This window comes from Neopelma chrysocephalum, unplaced genomic scaffold (genome assembly GCF_003984885.1).
Source record: "Neopelma chrysocephalum unplaced genomic scaffold, ASM398488v2 Primary Assembly neopelma1_68b, whole genome shotgun sequence".
NCBI classification, from domain to species: Eukaryota; Metazoa; Chordata; class Aves; order Passeriformes; family Pipridae; genus Neopelma; species Neopelma chrysocephalum.
Window position 1 is genome coordinate 1,180,100 of NW_020897728.1, and position 21,620 is coordinate 1,201,719.

General features: G+C 38.5%; 1 protein-coding gene across 2 annotated transcripts in view; it reads right to left on the reverse strand.

The window, feature by feature from the left end:
- The window catches only part of WWOX (WW domain containing oxidoreductase), a 494,604-nt gene that overhangs the window by 374,478 nt on the left and 98,506 nt on the right, over positions 1-21,620 (reverse strand). For both annotated transcript variants that reach the window (XM_027685285.1, XM_027685286.1), the window contains exons 6-7: positions 16,876-16,964; positions 2,497-2,682 (exon numbers count right to left, since the gene is read on the reverse strand). In XM_027685285.1, coding sequence (XP_027541086.1) covers positions 2,497-2,682; positions 16,876-16,964 — 275 coding nt within the window. The remainder of the gene's footprint in view (positions 1-2,496; positions 2,683-16,875; positions 16,965-21,620) is intronic.

Consider the following 21,620-nt stretch of genomic DNA (forward strand, 5'->3'; position numbering starts at 1 on the left):
TTGAACTCAAATAGTGTTTGAACTCAAGAGGAATCCAGGATGTTCTTGCAGAACTAGCCCTTCAATTTCAACAACAAAATTTCTCTTTCATAATTTTCAGTGAGATAAAATACATTTCTGAAATTAACAGGACTATTCTGGGAGGAATTTCCTATATTCATCCCTCAAGTAATCATTTATGACACCAAAAATAATCTATAAATAAAACACTTTGGGTGTACTGTATAATGGAAGCACAGTGGCATATTTTGAGTCCAGTCCTGCAAGTGCTTATGTGAGTCAATCTGACTTATGTTGCCAATCTCATTGAATTCAGGAGGATAAGGGCTGTACAATCAAATTAACAACACAGAAATAAAGACAGAAGGAAAGTCAACCTACTTATTATTCTGATTTTAATACGATGTGCTTAAAGTACCCAAAAGCTTAATTTAACCAAAATTCATTTGTGCTGAATCCAGAGAACTAACTAGAAATGAACAAAGAACCAGAGAGGCAAATAAATATTTTGCCTTGGAGCAGTCTGGTATAGTATTTTCTGCAAACAGGGGACTTTATATTTCCCCTAACAGGGGGTCTTGACTCCAGCAAAAAGATGCAGTCAAGGTTTATGGAAGTAATTAGATACCAACACTTCTGTTTTACAACATAGTTTAAGGCTCAGAGTTCTCAAGTAGGTCAGAAAGTACAACTACCCAATAATACCTAACTAACCCCCTACATCAACTTCTTGTCATTAAACAGATTGGGAGGGAAAAGCACAGTTACTCAAAATGATCAGTTTAAGTTATAAGATACAGTGTAATACATTAATTGGACGCCCTAGAAAACAGGGAAATGTACTAGTTGTGTTTATTATTTTATTCAAACATAGACTGTCACTTATTTTTTGATGGGCTTCTATAAACCTTGGCTGATCTTACTGACTTAGCAACGAGCACTTGAAAAACGTGTTCGAAAACACAGATAAACACGTCCAGAGATGTGAGCTCTGGTTACACACAGCACTTAACGCAGTGAAAAACAAAGATGTCATTTAAAATACTATCAGAGATACAAACTTACAAAGGGGAACAAGCAGCTGACAATTCAACATAATCTCCCATTAAATAACAGCTCATTTATACGTATCCCATTGTGCCCTCCACATCTGGCAAGTGATTGGAGTTGGCAGATTTATTTCCAGAGCTATCTCGCCTGCCCTGCAGTAGCTGCCCTCACTCCTAACAGGACTCTGCTACTTGCTTTCACAGACCTGGTGTGATTTGCAAAGATAAGGATGTCCAGATTTTGTTACCACCTAATTACTAGACATTTCATGTCTTTTAACACTAGGGAGGATTATTACTGGCATTTTCTATTGCTTCCTTTCATTTCAGCCATCATAAATTTAAAATGGTAAAAGTAAATCTATCTGCAGTGTGTCATTTATACCATAAGCCCCTGTGTTTGGAAGTGATAAAGGTTTCAGCCCGACCCTTGGCTGGTCTCTCTCTACCAGGTCCCTGGGGTTACATTTTATGGAAACATGATTAAAAAAATAAGCTTCATTCTGGGTCACTAAAACATTTCAGAAATATGAAGGCAGAAAATAAAAAATAAAAAAAAACTACCATACTTTCTTCCTTTTGGTTTGCTAGAGCTGTTACACATGACCAAAAGTAAAACAGAAATCAACAGTAATGTTTCAAGCTGGACATTATAGGTCTAATCCTGCAGTCCCTGAAGTAAATCAGAAAGCAGTAAGTGGCTTGTGCCCAGCAGAATTTAGAATTGGGGCATGCATTTTGCACAAGAAACTTTATTTAAATCAAATCCATCTTTTCACTTATTAACACAAAAACCACAAGCATGCCTGAAATAAGGCAAACCTCATCAGCATCTTTTTTTCCAACTGTACTTTTCCTGGCAGTAGAAAAGACAAGCAACTAACATTTTAATTAAAAAATTCACCAAAAGAGGCATGGCCAGATTTGTAATATGTATTAACTACACTACTTCCCATTTTACAATTATACAGCTAATGTCTGCATTGAATTCCCTAATTTCTCATTATAAAACAACTGGATTTCATCTAGCAGTTTTTAATTGCATTGTTTCTCCTGCTAAAATAACTGCACATTCTTCTTGCTAAGATGTTGAAGTTGTTGAATGACAAATCAATATAGGTCATGCCATTCAGATTTAATCAATTATTATTCCATCTCCTCGCAAAATCAATGAGTGGCCTGAAATGCGGCGAAAATCTGCATTCACACAAAGAATGATCAAAAAAAATATCTACATACTGTTATAAAACTAGAACACGCTTTATCCAGCAACAGAGCCAAATCCAGAAACATCCACAGGCATTAGTAATGCTTCTATTTTTAAAAAGATTATTCAAAGGCAAATGCTTTAGAGCAAGGCCCTTCATTTTCAGAAACTTTTGTGGTTCTGCCATAACTGTTTCATTCTCTAAGGACTAAAGTGAAATCAAAGGTAACATTCACCAACCTGTGGGACTCGGAGGACACCACCACAACCCTGGCAGGAGATGACTGGCGTAAAACCTCTTCCAGAAGCTGGACAAGATAGAAATGTCCCAGGTGGTTCACCTGGAAGGTGGACTCCAGGCCGTCCTCCGTCAGGCACCAAGGAACACCAAACACGGCAGCATTGCAGATCAGGATGTGGAGGGGCCTGAATAAACCAACACAGAAGAAATCTCCCTGAAACACGTGCTTTTATACTCCTGTGTGAACGAGGCCCAGGTGTGCCCTGGGTGCAGGTGTAAGGGATTTGCCTGGCTGGTTTCTGGGGGAAGGAACCGCCCAGCACAGCTGCTTCCACTTGGTTCCATTTGCCCCCCTCAGAGCCCAGCCAAGCCCCTCAGGGACACAGGTGGCCCTTGGGGAAAAGGTACAGAATAAAAGGCAAAATGCCACACACAGCACCACTGTTCTACCAGTTACTAACCAGGAAATTCTCCCCTTGCAGAGCATTTAGAAAAGAAACTTTACCAAGCAGAGGAGCAAGTCCTATCTCTTTTATGAGGTACACATCTATTCATGACACCTGCACAGTTGGTAGGGGACAAGTGATTAAGAAACAAAGACACAAGGCACATCTCTACACATTTTATACGTCTGCAGCTTGTGAAGTGTGCTGCTAAAAAATGCAAGTTGGAAAATGAAAACATTCTGCAGAAGCTGTCATCTTTGGTGGGAAATCTGCACACCATACACATGAGATCCTTGAGACAGAATCCTTCCTCACTGAACTCAGTTAACTCAGTTTAAATAGAAATGTCACGATAAAGGAACTTGAAAGGGTAAAATTCTACAAAACTAAGCTAGAAAAGAACCTAGGCTGGCACATACCTCTCTCAGTGAAAAAACAGGTCCAGAAAACTTCAAACTCCTTGATGTCTCCAGTGTAATCTCAGGATACTACACACCTTGCAGCCTTCCCAACCTCCACAGCCAGATCAAGGACAAACGCCCTTTCTGTTCTTTCTTGTCTTTGTCCAAATCCTTATGAAACACAGCAAAGACTCTGGTTCTCAGACCTCAGATGGATCTGCATTTGCTAGATTGCATCATCTCTTAAGGAAACCTTGGCACTGACAGTGTGTTCTTGTCCTTGAGTCAGACCCTGACGCAGCAGACCTCAGCAAGCTCTACCTGAGCTGAGAACCTCAGCCTTGAAAGCCTGCATCTGGCATTCCTGGCCTTGACATATTTAAATAGGAAAAGACACACAAAATAATGATGGCCATAGAAATCCCTTTCATTCCTGCACCAATACCTGTCACGTCCTAAAACCACAATATTAAGATCTGTCACATTTGTTTAGTCTGTTCCAGCCTATTATGTCTTTGCTGCATTTGGCCAAATCCCATGATACAAAATCAACACTCAACATAAACCCTAATTCTGAAGATAATAAATGAAGCACAGCTAGGAAAAATAGCAGCTTGCCCTTTGTTCTTCTCAATTGCTTCCACACAGTCCTACACACAAAGAATGACAGGAGACCCAGAGTCAGATCATTTTCCCACATGACTGAAGGACATAAACGCTGCAACTCTGAGCATCTGCAGAAGGAATTCTGGAAAAGAATGCGAAATATGAAGATCCAGGTTGTCAAGCAAACCTAAGTAATCAGATTCCTTTAGGCACATTTGAAAACCCCAGATTTTGATAGCCCAGTTTTCAAAAAAACATTTCAGGGGGAATCAAACACACTTTAGCTGAATACTGAAAGAACCACATTACGATTGACATAAACAGCTCTATTTTCTTATTAAAGTTTGACTTCCAGTCGATTGGGAAGTAACGAGTCTAGTCTGCTTTAATAAGAAGTTAACAATTTAATATCTGTCCCTGTGCCAACTTGGACAATTTTAACCAAGAGGTTCAGAATGAAACATCTGCACGCTTTGGGAAGCTCAGTTTCTGAGGTGTTGGATTTCTGATTTGCCTTTTGGTCAGTGACACTGATACACATAATATCTAAACATATATACTGCACCCACAAAAGAAACTGAAGATAAAGGGCGACTGCCCTTTTAAAGGCAAGGTCCTCTCTTTCTGCTCAAATCAACTGGTAAAAAAAGGCAGCTCTTATTTTGATCTTTGCAGCCTCAATCGACACAGCACAAGCAGGCTATTTACTGAGAGGAGCAGGATGATATTTTTTAAAAGGTAACTGACCTTTTGAGGCCTATTTTATAAAATCTTTAAAACCCGAGTTCGTTTTGCCTGTTTGAGATGCATCTGCCAAGAGGAAAACAAAGCTGTACGAAGCTTGAGAGTGCATGGAACTCCAGATGATTCATCATCTCTTCTGAGAGTTTATGAAAAGCTCTAGCAAGAATTAATTTACAGCTTTGTACATCTGCTGGGAAAAAGGAACAAGTTTCTCCAGCATAGATGCAATTTTTGGTATAAGAGCCTCCTGTATGAGAACTGCAGCACATGAATACAGCAGCAACACAAAAAGTACACTGCCATTCCCTCCAAAACAGAATATGGCACTTTTTAAAATATCATATTTCTATTTAATAATTGTCATATGCACTGTGAAGTAATAGATCACAGACAGAAAGAATTCATATAAGAACCAAAACTATATTCCACCTATCCAAACTGCCGCATCTTTCATTATTACTAATTACACAATAACTACCAGAGGGAAAATACACACTCTATACCTAAATCTGTCAGCTCAATTAATTAAAAAGATGATTCTAGAATTATAAAACTATAAAATGTAGTCACTTTTTAATTGTTAGGGCATTTAATTGGATTTTATAAAAGTAATAAAATTATGCTTCAATCCGTTTTATGAGATTTGTATTTTTCAAAGCACATTTCTCTTTTTTTTTAAACTGAAAGTAATTAAAATTTAAGGGACTGTAAAATTAACATTATTTACAATATTCTATTGGAAAAATCTGTGAAGAAATATAAAAAATAAATACAGAAACATTTTAAACCATTATCCAACTGAAAAGGTAGTCTCAGACTCCCTTTCAGAATTTCTTTATTTTTAATTAGCATCAGTGGTTTTAAATGCTAAAAAAAAAAAAATTCTCCAGAAAACACCACAGAAAAGAAACCTAAAGGGTTGTATCAAGAGGTACTGCTGTTGTGCTTCATTTCAGCTCAGGAAGAACCACCTCTTGGATTGGGATCCACGTCCATTAAGCCATTGGTGTCTCTCATCAGCCTGCTAACAAAGGTCCAATTACTGAAAATTGTCGTCCAAGTTTTTGTGACCTGGCCATTTGCACACCAGGAAATGAATGAGATTACCTGTGTAACAGCCACTGTGCAGTTATGAATTTCAGCCACAGATGACAGATTCTAATCTCAACGGTGCAGAGCTCTGTATCACTGAACGTATCATTATGCAGGGACAAAATTTTCAAGATACACGACAATTCACGCTGCACATCTGGCACTACAGCTTTGCTTTATGACAGGAGTCTTTTTAAGTGACAGCAGAACTATGACCTTGATTTCACAAGTTCATTACGAACATCGCTGCGATCTGCATTAGGCTTCCTACTGAGCCCAAGGAAAAAAAAAATCCCCCCTTGGTTTAAAATAGTTTGTAATTCTACATCAAAGGCACAGCTAAGGCCAACAAAAGATGTCAGCAGCAAAGGAAATTTTCTGTAGTGTTTACTCCTGGTATCAACATTACCAAGTGCTCCCTCTAACCATGGCACCTATTAGATATTTTTGGAAACACTACAGTTAAGACCCCGCAGAGTGTTATGAAAATTTCCCTCTATATCTCCTTGAAATGTCTTCAGGTAGTGACTTACATCACACCAAGTGAGCTAATGTGGTCTACCATCACAATTTAAGCAGGCACTGGGACTTGAATGTGATCTGCTCCATCACAGCACTGCTTCTTATCCTTCACAGCATGACTGAGGCTTGGGGATTCACTGCTCCAACTGCAAGACACACAGCCACTCTAGAAAACCCTCACCGTCCTGGTGAGTGTAGCTGGTAACTTAGTGAAAGTTAAAAAGCCTGTAGAATTAACCAGGACAATCTTAAATGTGAATATCTCGGCTGAAAACCAGCTGATATTTTGTGCACTTGGCAAGCCCCTGATCCTTTACTAACCTTTGACTGGGGAAGTCATTCAGATCCTACATGCTGTGCACAATTCACCATTAGAAGCAACTAACCAATCCAACTGCTCTGCCCTATTTGAAAATCCAGTAAGGGAATACATTAGAGAGATGCAGAAATTAAGCTGTTGCTATAAATCAGTTGGTTATGAAATTTAATAATCAATTTGTTAGCACCTGATGTAAAACTATGATCTGTCAGCAGCCTCCCAAGCTGGCTGTGTGCAGCAGTAGATATTTCCAAGGGAATTAATTACTGATGATTTGCAAAGGTAAGAATAATATTTTTCAACAAATGTAGCCTGTGCACTAGGAGGTTAAACAAACACCACCAAAATGTCAACAGAGTTCTTGGCTTTGGTGTTCTCCCATTTCAAACGTAATGAAATAGTTAACCAGAGATTATGCAAAGGGAATACTCTCAAATCTTCCCATGAAGCAGAATGTCACACCATCTGGGGCACTTCTCAAGTGATTTGAAAAGTTCACACTGTTTGGAATTACACAGAAATTCAACAGAAAAGGCCTCACCATATCCCCAAAGTCCCACAAGCAACTGTAGACCTGTGTCACGGCCAGTGAAGGCAGAGCTGTGACTTCTCCTCCACAAAGAAGCAAAGTCATAGCCCACCGAACTTTTCCACCCCATAACTCTGAACACCCGTGTTGCTTTCTCTGAAAGTTAGAAAGTGGTACTTCTGTCTGTGAGGGAATGCCTTCACACACAAAGGGAATACCAAACAAGCAAGCTTAGCTTATGGCTCTCCAGAAAACGGGTGAGTTAAACAACCACCTCCAGAAATCCCTCTCAGTTTTACAAGCAGCACTGACAGGAAACTGAGCCACAAGAAAATCACTAAGTCAGAAGTCAGACAGCAGCAGGAAATCTCAGAACCATGTATAATCTAATACTGACACGAAAACATCTAAATATTTTTTTTGTTCGATGTAAAAGAAAAACAAAAAAGACTTAACTCAGTGAACTTTGGAAACAAATGCTTAATGTCTAACTTCCATTTTTCTAAAAATACTGGCTGAAAGACCAGCAAAAAAATACCCTCTATTGCCACCTGTCAGCTGACAGAATTGTGGATCCTTGTCAGACAGGCTTCATTTCAAGGCAAGCCACTAACACGGGACTTAGAGCCCTGATGGATGACCTCCTGCTAGAAGCAAGGAAAATTCTCTGCAATTCATCCTACTGGATTTCTTTGCAGGATTTGACACTGTTGATCAGCAAATACTTCTGCCCCACTTCCAAGAGATTAGTGGGAGTGGACTGAAACTGTTCTGATTCTTCCTTCATACCACATACAGGGGAATTATTATGAGCAGCTGCTCCTATGTCTTCATAATACATCATCTGCATACTGCCATGCAGGTCAACCATCTCTCAATCATTATTCATTACTTCTATAAAATCTTCAATTCACTATTTCATAAACGTTTGGAGAAGGAACAGAGGTCTCAACTGATTTAGAGCTAAACAGAAAACATCCATTAGTCATGGTTTTCCCTTTATTAGTTTTTCTTACATATGGGGAGGGGGGGGACACAAAACAACTAAAATAACCTCACACCATCTTACTCCTCCAGAAATTAATAAGTTATCTGTCTTTGAAGAAAAATTCTGCCATTTTAGCTCTAAGGGGCCAGGGGAGTTAGAGAAGCCTACTTTTCCTCTTAATGGGGTACAGAAGCAAATTAAACTACTGCAAAAGTTTTAAGTTTGAACTTCTGAAGAGAAATTCAGATGAAATATTAAATAAACATTTAAGGTTTTTAAACATTTAATGCTAGCACTTGTAATGTTGACCCCAAACTGACCTTAGTAAAACCTGCACTGCCCAAAGCGCCTTCCCTCAGAAATGATCCAAGCCTGGATTTCTCCTTCCACTCTTGTAAGAGTTTCAAAAAAGGCACAAAGTAAAATAAGCAGGGATTAGGTGTAATTTGTTGGCATGATCTGTCTCCCACACTTGGCTAATTCATACACTGGAATTATGGTATATGATATAGAAATATGAGAAATTAGGAACTTTTCAATCCACAATTTCTTATTTAGTATCATTAAATCAGTAAATCACTTTCTTTTGCTAACAAATTATTGCTTAAAAATTAAGGTCAAGATTAACATTTGCACTTGCTTTTTAACTTAGAACTACACAGCAAGAGGGAGCAGGAGGAAGAATTATATTTCACAAGCATGAGATGTGTTTCTTCCTTCCATTAAGTTCATAATGGGACTCTCTCACCTTTTTGGGGCCCATTATCCATAGCTCCAAATTCCCTTTTGCATAGCTATAATCTCACCCTAAATTTCCTCTGTCTGACAGCACACAGTGTACTCAGGGTACCGATATTAAAAACAGGTGTCAGGGATGCTCTTCCCTCACCTCAAGGCCTCAGGACCACATTTCAAACCAAAATCCATCCAAGAAACCATGTTTTCCTCTGTCAAAGTGTTGCATCTTTCCTAGCTCTGTATCCCTGGGGACTCAAAGCACTTTCATACATATGGATTTTGAAAGTCCTGGGGCCAGGCTGAGGTAGAAGATGGACAGCACAGGGCTCTGCAACTTCATTTTTACATCCATTCGACCTGCCAGCATTTCCATTCTACATCCTCTTCTTTTTCTCAAGCTCTGGCACAATAAGAGGAGCACTTTGTTCCATTCCTTGCCAGATCTTGCAGGGATAATTTCTTTGGTTTCAAGACTCCCTGATGATTAGGAGACAGCAGCAATGAAAATATCCACAATCTGGTAATTTTCATTCAGCAGCTCACCTAAGGACATTTGCTACCTCAAAGTGGTACATCTTGTTCAAAATCCGACAGCAAATCATTATTTACACATATACACTTGCAATTACAAACAAACATAAGCCAGACATAGAGGAACATTCATTTTTGCAACAACCATGGCATGATTTGTTGTTTCTGTACGTACTCCTAAATATACGGATTTCATTTGCACGCAGTGAGTACTTGTTAGAAAAAAAGAAAGCTGCAACTCACCAAAAGAAAAGCTAAATTACTACCTTTATTACATTTTTTGTGATATTTCCAATTGAAAACAGCTGGGACCACGGTTGATCATTCAAACAATAAAACACTTCACGGATTTTGAACATTTCACTTGCCAATGACAACTCCTTCCTCTGTTTTGCCTGGAGAATATAGAGCTGTAACAGAGTTCAGAAAGCCCCCAGCAGCTGTGTGCTGCCATTCAGACCTGCAAGATTCCATGTTGGGATAAAAATTAACGTGCTTTGACATCCTCTGGGATTTTTGGTGCCTTGGGAACCGCTAATAGAGAAATACAACCTCTTCAGTCTATTACACAAATTTTGGATTCTAAGATTAAGACACGTGGTATCTGCATGGCCAGTCTCGTGTCAGCAGCAAGGCTTCCCTACACAAGTGTCAGAAGATTCTGCCTTCAGGTGTTTTAATTATCTCCCCTAGAAAGTGTTTAACTGAATAGACTAAATACATTTTAATGTATGTATATTTAAATAGTAACTCTGGCCTTATATTTCAGAATTTTTAGAGGGTAACATCAATTAAGCACACAGATCTTCTCAAAACCCAATAAGCCATAATGCTCAAAAATCCCTAGTGACAGAGTATGTTTTAATCAGTCATACATATCACACATCTTTTACTTCCTTGGATACTCAAAACAGCCTTCACAGCTGGTGGATCTTGTGGAAATTTTTTTTTGGAAGACAGAACCCCAAGACTTTGTGAGCCATCTTAGACTCAGCTTAGACTTAGGCATAGACACAGGGTTGAAAATGGGCACCAGAACAACCAGTGTGCTGAGCAGAAATCCCCTGGAGGCTTATCAAGGTTTTTTCTTTAGGGTACAGTGAAGAGACTGCAAAGTGTCCAAAGACAAGGGGCTGGTTTGGAAATTTAAGACAGCACAGGTAAAGTCATAAAATTCTGTAACAAACACCTAACGAAACCTTTCTGTTAGTAACACGTAAAAATGTTTCATTTTTTTTGTGGATGCAACTATATGTAAAGTTATGTCGAAGTGTCAATCCTATATTTTAATATGGACTTTAAAGAAGAAGTATTCTGAGGCAGGAGATACCTCCACAGTACAGCAGATGTAATGAGAGGTGATCTGGTGAAAACATCAGGATCTCAGCCTCCAGTAAAAGGGGGAAAGGGCTTAAGCTTGAGAGATTTTTTAATTTATAAAATACTGGAAACAGTTTTTGGATCCACATGACTTGACACATGCTACCACAATGGGGTAATTGTGTACGAGAGCTTAAAAACAGAAGAAAAAGAAAAACTATTTATGCAGAAGCCAATCCCTGCGCTTTAATGAGGCACAGCATCACCACAAAGAGGAAAAAAAAAGTTTCACCCTAATATTATTATGTACGTTTCAAATGCAGTCAGCCTTTGATCTTATTTAAATTTAAGATACGTGCTGTCTGCAACAGTAACTTCTGAACTCTGCATGTTTCACTACTTAATTCAATGTGGATATTTTTTGAGATCTCAAAATGCACAACGCTGTCCAGAAGTTTGTGCCTTGGTGGCAGTGTCAGGATGCCAACCGTGCTCTGAGTAGAGAAGACAAATGTGACAGCTCAACTGTCACTAGTTTTAATTCACAAAAAGTAATTCCACAAACAGCAAGGAGTTAAAAGGTTTGTACAGTGTTAATGTTCAAGTTTGGAAAGACAACAGGCAGTGGCAACGATCATCTCTGACAGATACATTGACTACAGAACCATTAAGCATATTGACATAATGGCATCACTGACAATTCAGCTAAATCATATATTCATGTTTTCTGGATCTTTTCAGTTATCTATGAAACAACATAAACAGATGTTGCTTGCTAAACAGATCCCATTTTTACCTATGTATTCATATATATGCATAGAATTTATCATACGGCATCTACAATTTAATTGTGGCTCAGTTAGAATCAAAAATAACTTGACACACCTGTAGTATGTCAGTTATAATACATGAAAATGCAGAAAAATCATATTCTGGATTGAATTTTCAGCAGGCTCTGAAATCTTAATTGCACCCACAAGGTTTCAGCACGCTCCTGCTTGCAGCATGAAAAATGAATGCACTCAGAGAGTTTGAGGCCTCAGCTAAGGAGGCCATTTTGGGTCTGGTTTAGGAAATAAGAAGAGACTAAACTTCCAAATGGAGAATCATAATTCATAACTGCTGTCTTTTCCATATTTCTACACACAGCATAAGTGAATAAACTGTCAGCATGTGCCAATTCTTACCACACGCAAAAAAAAAATTCCTATTTTAAAGTAAAGTAACTGCAGTGAAGATCTACATCTGGAAGTCCTGCATAATTGTGAATTGCTGCTACCAATTCAGAAAATTCTGAGTAGTAGCTGTTGGCAAACATTGCTTCATATCTTTGAAGTAATTCAAGATTTTTCAGGATAGTTTCTGGGGGTTTTCTCCTCAAACATTGAGAACATTAAATTAATGTCTTGCTGTTTGGCAGAAGATAAGTTTAATTCAGACCAAGTGGCACTACACACTGCTCCAAACTAAAGATGCACATAAAATTTAATTTTTAACTTTACTGCTCACTTCTGCTCACTGTTTTGATCATGGAAGTGTTCTTATGATGAGGAGCAGGCAAATGCCATGATACCACGGCTGTAAATGTTGACAACAGGTTGCTATTTTGAAAGATTTAGAACTGAACCATTAGTGCTGCTCCCCAGTTAAAGTATGCAGGTTTCAGTCAAACATATACCACATCCACAAATCCATACTCCTACACAAATACCAATCCTACAGACCCTGAACAATCCAGCACTGACACCAACTACATTTAAATGCTGTGTTGCATACAATCACAGGAGGGCAGTCATTTTTGTCTATAAAGGGGATTAATACCAACCATAATTCCTCACATTGTGCCCACTCAATGAAGAGGAGATTCCATTCAGTGTTTTTTAAGTTCCAAAAAGCCAAATATGAAAGACTGGTTGGTCTGCCTCTTCCAGCTGCATAAAAATCAGCTAATGCCAAATCCATCTTAGCCCAGAACATTATTATAAACAGATCATTTATTTGATTTTCTGTAACAGAGACATTCAATCGACCGCCTGAGCTGGGAACTAGCAGAGGGGAAAGACTTGATACAGATGTAAGAAGTAACTTGAACAAATCCAGCCATTTAGAGGCACTGAGATCTCTTTTTCCTATTCTCATCCTAACCCCAGTAGTGTCTCCACGAGGAAGGAAGATGGAGTTCATTCACTCCTGGCAGAAATATCCAGTGGGGAATGTATCTGCAGAAAACAAGCCAGAAATACTGAAATACTAAAATACTAAAAGACAGCTGGCTTTCTCCAAAAAATTTGTGCTGGAAATCCTTGAGCCCTGTTTTTTATTGGACATCCATTTTATGTATTTATGTATTTTATGTATTTATTTATGTCACACGGTGTTCAGGCTGTGCTACAGTGAAGAAAGAGGCAGATCAAACATTAAACAGCAATATTGTTTTATTCTGTCTTCTCCCAAAGACGACTTTAGGAGACCCAACTAAGTTACTGTGTTTAGTTCGTTCTGCCCATAAAATGTTTCTAACTGTGAGAGCAAGAAAAACTGGAGAGCACCATCCTGCCCATAAGGAAAGCCTAAGTACTGCAATCACAGAACTGAAGGATCTAAAATAATCTGAAAAACCCTTCTCCCCAAAGCTTTATTTGAAACTGCACGGATAAAAAAAGTCTCAGAAAGAGAAACAGCTGTATCAACTCAAGAGTGTAGGTAATGCAAACAAAAAAAATCATTTTTTTTCAGTGAGGATGAAGGATTTTCTAGAATATATTTATAGGGATACAGCATAACTTACCAGTGTTTATATACTCTGAGCTCAAATTTTATCTGTGGACAAGGCTGCAACACCTAACAAATCCAAATAGGAATAAAAGATTCCTATCAAATCTCAGAAGCATGATAACTTGGAGATGAATCATCTGACTTTTACTTTCAAACAAGGAAGGTTTCTTAGCTCTGAATTACTACTCCAATTCATATTAAATATTTCTTTTCAGAGTAACTCTTTCCTCCCATTTATTATTTATGTTTTTCTCAAGGCTCCCTGTGTTGCATCATTTGTTTTCCATATGCGACCAGCCCCGTTAAATTCCTGCCGAGCAGAGGACGACATTTCTTCATTCTTCACGTTGTTTCCACAGATTCCCAAGCACATTCAAGGAGGCTTTTTTTTTTTTCCCTCTACAAGTTATCTGATTAAGGTAGGAGATTCACAATCTCAGCAATTTGCCCTCTGCTCCCTGCCATCCCACCACCACCACCTTCCCCAGCTGCAAGAGGTTTGGATGTTTGGACTCAGTGAAATTCAGGGATCCTTTTCCTGGAGTGTTTCCATTTCAGTTTTCTCATCCAGGAAGAGATCTGTGAAACACAATCCTTGAAGGCTATTTTCCAGTTGCTATCAACCAGGGGAGAACAGGCTCCCAGGTTGTGATGGGACTGTGAGTACACCCTTATATCTGCTGACAAAAAATAGCACCTGGAGCCACAGAAAGTGTCACAGAAAAGCAGAATTTCAGAAGGCATGCCTATCTATTCTCTATTTTATACATTTTTAGTTATTAGATCACCAAGACCAACACATTCTGGAAAATACCAAAGTGTCCCAGAAACCAATAGTGGACTGGAGAAATTAGGCAGAGAATAAAACTATTTGCACACAGAAATTTAAGATATTCACCACTGAATACTGAAGGCCTCTTCACATAAAGTGCTGTGAGAAATGAAATACAGATCTTTATTAAAATTTGTGTATTCACACAAAATTTCTCCTTCACACTTTAAAATTTTTCCCAGAAACCAAGACTTGCACAACTCAGAATCTAAAAGACAGTTTTGTTTCACAAAAACCCCAAACGCTTTTATCTGCTTTTCCTATGGCTTTATTGTTAAGAAATTCATTAAAAATTTTATAAGAAAGAAAACTCTATGCTTTTAACATATTTCCAATGTCCATTAACAGGAGTGACAGACACCTCATGGGAATGGGGGCGAATGTATCACAATCCTTCTCATACAAGTCCATGAGATCAGGGATATCGACCCCTTCTAAGAAAGTTAGGCTGCCAACTGACAAAACTGGCCAAAGGATAAGGAAAAAGGCTCAGTCTGTCCCTGAAGTCTGTAAGATTCCTTTCAGTTGCTCATAAAGTCACTACTGCAGAGGAATCACCAAAGTGACAAAAGCCTCTGGACACTGAGGCAAAGCAAATAAACGAAGAGACAAAAGTCATTAGTGTACATTAGTGCTGGAAAACACATAGGCCCAGCATTGTAGTAATAAGGTGCTACTGCCATATAATTGCTTTTCTGACCTTATCCAGACATAGTTAAATCACAAAGAATCAGAGGCCAGAAAGACCCAGTAGGTCTCCCAGTCCATCCTCCTGCCAGTGCAGATGATTGTAAGGTAACTCTTCTGTGTCTGTATCAGATAAAAGATCCTCTGCTGCAGGCAGTGTGTGGGGTCTGGTTTCCATCCAGCCTCAGACTTTAAACAAAATATAACTGGAAATTCATTTTGGTCAGAACCCCCCCAAGTCTCACAACAGATACAGAACTTAGACTTTCCTACAATGCTTGGAGTATTCCTGCCAGACACAGGCACATCTGAGCACACATCTGAGACAGAAATATCTCAAAGTAAGGCAGAGGCTTTAGAGGCTGTCTATTACTAAAAATGTTCCAAATAATATTAGAGTGAAATATTAGTAAAACCTGTCCATCACTGACAGTGTAGCTTAACAGACCTACACTGATAAAGCAGTGTATGCCAACAAAAATAAAACAGGTTTTCCTGATTCTAGATATTCTCATTTTCTAAGTTCTCTGGCAAAAATTGATTTAAGCATGTTCACTTCCAAGGAGTTATAATCATGCATACCAAATGGACTAGCTAGGATGACCATGATATGATCTACAACACACAAATCAAGTTAAAAGCTGCATTTGGAAGAAGGGTGGTTTTGACTTTCCACTGTACCATATAGTTTTTGAAGAAATGTAGCATATTAGAAGCATGAAGATGCTAAATTAGAACACTTACTGCTCTTACATTACAAAACCGAGTTAGTATTCGACATGTAATACTGCAAGGATTTGTCTTCCAAGAAATTTTAATACATGAAGATGACATGATAAGAAAATATTGATACTAAAGATTTTGGCAATAAAGGAACTTGTGTTAGAAGTCAGTTTTGACAATTCTTTGAATCTAAAAGACCTATAAGTACTAAAATGTCATCTGTCTATCCATGAGAGATTTAGCTTTGGCAGTATTTCAAAAGTGAAAAAACATTCTTTGTTATATATCTTCTCTACGACAATGTATTTTCAAAGCTGTCTAAGAGGCCATAATCTCTTGAGAAGAACAGGAAGATGCATATCTGTTACAGAAATATTTGCAGAAAAAAAGCTAAGTTTGAATACTCACAACAATCAATGGGTCAAACTGTGGATAAAAGCACAAAGTGTGGAACTTTTATTGTCAAGAGCTGGAACTTGAAAGATTTCAAATAATTTTTTCAATTTAGAGATTCATTGCTCTCTTCAAGCTAAGTAAAACAACCCATTTGGAAGCCAACCCGATTATCTCCAGATAAATTTGCCTATTGTTAAGTGATGTAATTATTACACTCTCTCTCCCTTTTTCTTTTTTTTTTTTTTAATTATGGACTATTCCAGATACAAGTCTGGAACATAGCTCTGTCTGGCTCATAGGGGTATATTTTTTAAAGGTCTAAAAATGAAAAGAGAGAGAGAGAGAAGGTTAGAAAATGAAGTAAGAAAAGGAGTGTGCTAATTGTTCATCCCTGACCTCTTCCAAACCACGGCAAAACTGTTAAAAAGTTGCCTGAGCTGTTTTTCATGCAGTTCAGCTTTGGCCTTTTTCAATAGCCACAGGGGCAAAAAAGCCCTTTAAAGCTGGGGCTACACATGGAATAACAAGAGATCTGTAACTTTTTATTTTTTTTTAGTATGAAAACAAATGATCTTTAATTTCCATCAAAAAAAAAATTCCTGTGAAAAGATTATTCACTAACTGCAGTTGCTGATCCGTCCAACTTTGGTGAATTCTGCCAACTGTGCTCAGCTGATAAAGACATTAAAATAACAAGAAATTATTACATATAATTTCCTGAGTACTTACAGATTCTTGGATTTGAATGCTTCAGCAAAGTGCTGCACACTCTGAAGAGAAGCAAGGTCTAAGGTCATTGCTTCTACCTTGGCTTTATGCTGGAACAAGAGAAAATATAAAAAAAAAGATAAATAACAGCATGTTTAGTTCATAGGATCGTGTTACAGCAAATGTGTTATGAAACTTGTCTGATTCCCTTGTTTAACATTATAACCCCAAAGTGAATACAAATCATCAAAAGGAACAGATGAGCACAACGTTCAGTGCCAAAAGCAGCATTGTGATGTGGTGGTTCTGCTAAAAACATACACTATGTAATGCACAGCTTTATACAACGTAATGAATCGACACAAGGCAGTGTTAAGGTTCATAAGGTATCTTTTTGCTGCCATTTTGGTGGTGAAACTTATGTAACTCGTGAAATAAAAAGCAGAGTGTTATTCTCAATGCATGCTATTTTTACATACTGTACCAATAGAAAAAAAATATCAGTAAATACTCTATAAAAATCAGCTAACTTCAGACTTGCACATATGAATCCAAACAATGTATTATACAGATTATCAGTATATCAGGTGATATAAAAGACAGTATAAAATGACTACAGAAAACAACTGATCAGCCTACACAGTTTTTCGTACAATAAGAGTTTACCAGTGCATATTATATATGTACTTCTGCTGTGAGGGTGGGGAGGCCCTGGCACAGGTTGCCCAGAGAAGCTGTGGCTGCCCCATCCCTGGAAGTGCCCAAGGCCAGGTTGGACGGGGCTTGGAGCAACCTGGGATAGTGGAAGGTGTCCCTGCCCACAGCAGGGGGTTGGAACAAGATGAGCTTTAAGGTCCATCCCAAACAATTCTATGACTCTGTGTCTTCTGAAGAAATTGTTTATGTACTTAAAGCCAGCTTTTCCCTCAGAGGAGGTTAAACTGAAGGTTAAGTTTACCTTAGGCACCACCAAAACAATTCTTCTCAATATTTTCAGCTTTAAGATCTGATCCCAGATCTTTTGAAACACTTAAACTCCAAGTCTCAGAACAAAACTAATCAAAAGCCTATTTTTATTGCAACCACTGAAGTGAAATTCATCACAAGAACCAAGCAGAGGTTCTCTCAAGGCAGAGTTCAGAACCAGCTCTCCTTCGACTGCAGCTGTGGGTCTGCACCAAGACAACATCCAGGAGTTGTCTTTTGTTCTTCCACAAATTCTACACCTGTGATCCTCTGCAAAATACCAACTGTCATGACCTGTAAGTCAGGTAGGCCCCCTATGGGATTAGGAATGTGTATTTGTGCTTACCCTCACTTTTAGACTTGCTGCTGCTCAACACCACGTAAACTCTCTGGCACATAAAAGAAAGCCAGCAAAGCCTTGTACTCTCCCCAAGCCTAAAAATGTCAAATTTCAGCCCGCTCAGCTTAGCTTATTCAGCAAAAAAATACTTAGAGGGACAATTCAGGCATTCCCAACACACCACCTACACCTGTGTGTAACAGTCATGGCTCAAACTGGGCATTGGCACTGCTAAAAGAAAGGATAATGAGAAGATGGAGCAGATGCAGTGGTACTGTGCAAGCAAAGGCAGCATTTGGGTGGGGAGGCAACAGGAGCTTTGTTAGCACCAGAGTGCAACAGGAACTCCACTGGGATTACAAGGATACACCAGGATCGTTGCTCAATGACAAGGGAACATTGCTGAGGGAACAGAGAGGAAGCAGCACACGTGTCAGTGCAGAAGGAAGTTGGGAAGAGTGCTCCCATTGTCCCCCAAGCTCAAGTGAATCATCTAATCCCCCTGTTTCATTACATCTGGCACTTTTCTCCCTACATCTGTTTTCTATTTTGCTGGTACCCATTCTGCCCGCTACAACTACCTTACAGGTTTGGTATAAACAGAGTATCACTCAAATTCCTTTTGTCCCGTTCCAGCCAGACTTATCAGGACAGCAAAATAAACACGACTAAAATTTCAACAGGTTCAGTCTCCATAGGAAGTATCAATTGATGGAGTCTGAAAATGCTAAATCAAACTTTGATACAAAGAGGTGTTTTTTTACCCTCACAAGATGCACATCATCCTGGAATTCATTTTAACCCACTGGGTAAATATTTTCTTCTGTTTGATACTCAGACACTTGAGAAAGATGATGCTGCCTTGCATTATGCAATACAACTCCAGAACAATTTCTCTTCAGCAGTGCAGTTCAAAGCTGTTTACTTACTACAGAAGTAGTTGGGTTTACTTTGGTTCTGCTTTCCTCAGTTGAAACATTTTCCTATCTCTCCCAAGGGTGAAAGGACAAGAATGCTACAAATACAGGGACATAAGGGGATCAAAAACCATAATAATCAAGTAGTTCAACAGACTACACCACAAGCTGTTAGCTACTGTCCCCTTGGGGACATGGACTCAAGCCCACATGACATCACTCAGGTAATCCTTTTCCTCTTGGTGTCAAGCATTAGGCTTCCACTACTGATTCCAAGAATAGAAGAGAGGTGTCTGTACTTCAAGTCCAAAAGGAAAAAAAAAAGTATGAAACCTCCAAAATGCTTTCTGAAGTAGAAGTTAAATGGATTCAGATTGGATTCATGAATTAATATATTGAAAATATAAAAATCAGAAATTAAAAAAAAACATCATTTTTTTCAACTTTCTACCTGGTCGTGCTTTTTAGAATACTGATGGTAGCAGACCATATTTCCTTCATATGCACACAAGGTACACACTGAGCACAGACACGCCCGTTTACGTAGTTTTCCTCACAGGAAAAAACTGGAGCATGTGACATCCAAAGCACTCAGCTCAGAACCTGCCACCTCAGCTTCTGAAGGCACACAAGAAGCCAAGTGTAAGGTTTTTTCCCCCAAACACAACTGGGAAAGAAATCAGTTTAACATACCATGAGCTTAGGCAAGTTCCCCAACTTTTTTTGTTTCAGACTCTCCCTTGTCAACTGAGGTTCCAGCACCTCTCACCCCACAGAGATATCCTGTAGACCATCAATTCCTACTGCAGTTTGAGAATGTGAAATGCTAAACCTTTAATAGCAGCTCACTTTTAATCCAAATTTTCCCATTCTTACTTCTATATCACAATACCTTTTAAAAAAAAGCTATGAATAAGGCAATATACTTGCATGATATGCTCTTAATAATGTAAGAATGTCTCTAATCAATGACAAGTAGAAGGTTTTATGTTTGTTTTCTCATAGTAGCTCAGTTATTACCTTTGTTATAATGTTTTCCCTCTCTCCCTAGGAGCCTTGGTGTCACACATTGTGACATGAGGAGAAAAGCATGGGGTTTCTTAATAAAAAAATAAAACTAAAACCCATTTTTTGCTAAAAGGCATCTTAACTGTAATTGTACTCTGCAGTCAGAACTGATTGTTAATGGTATGCTGCAAATCCTGATCTAATGCGTCATAATTGTATTATGCTGATGTCTCTCACCATTTCACTTCACATGTTTTCAGCACTGAATTATGCCTCATTTTATGTTGTGAAATCTTAAATGAGACTTGCCACTTTCCCAAATACCGGAGACAGTCTTTCAGCTGACATCGTAAAATCAATGCGCTAAGGCAGGGAACTCCAGAATTTTAAAAATTAAATTGACAAAAGATATTAATGCTCCCTCTACTACTTTATTTTCAATTACATCATTTGAGGGGGAAACTAGATCATGGAATGAGCGCAGCATAATTTAAAGAGCTCACTTCTAAATCACAGGATCGTTACTGTGCGGTGCTGTTGAAAGTCTGTGCAAAATGAGCTGGTGCCCCTTGTTGCAGATCCCTGGGACAAGTATCCCAACTGCATCCAACACCACGTTCACAACTAGACTCAGACCAGCTTTGCAAACTGGCCAAAGGAGAACAGACCCAAGAGGGTCTGTACACTGCTGCTGTTCCCAGAACCCTGTGAAAACACAGTCAGCCAGAACCCACTGGGACAGTGAGTTTGGGGTGGGAATATTTGTATTTCATGAAGCCCGATGAGCTGTTCAAGGCTAATGATGTCCAGGCACCAACATTCTGTCTTTGAAGAAACAGCTGAAGGTGGATCATCCTCCAGCTCCTAGTAAGTTCTCTTTTACACCCAACGTAATAACATTTTGGAAAGAGCAAAGAAAAAAATTTCTCTTGTATGTCATGATTTCATGCCCAGTTCTAAAAGCATTTTATCACTATTTCCAGGTAAGTTTCATTATTCTACAAAACACCAGAAAAGAGTTTGTTCGGTTTTGTGTGTAAGCTGCTTCCTATCGGAGAAAAAATATTAAAAATGCTTAAGTGCAATTGGTTATACTTTGCACTCATGCTAGAAAAATGCTTATTGAGCCAGAAAGTAACACAAAAGTGAAAACACCCAGAAAGCCAGCTATTTCACTATATGCAATGTCTTCACTTTACAGCTTAAAAATTGTTTAAAAATGAACACTGCATGGTAGAGTAGTTTGGCAGTAAACATGATTGTGCATTTGTGTCTTGGTATTGAAGAAGGAGCCTTTTTTCATAGTGAATTTTTCATTCAAATGTAAGTGATGATTTACGTTAAATATAGGTAAAGCATGGCTACATTTTCCTGAAGGATTGCAAGGAAGTGAAGAGCAGTACAATAAGTTGAAGCATAAAAGCTTTCTCTGTCATAATATTTATTATAATGGCATATGAAATAGCTGAAATAAATAATAGATGACTAAAAGTAAATTCATATGATAAAGAATCTTTCAGCAGACACCATTACTT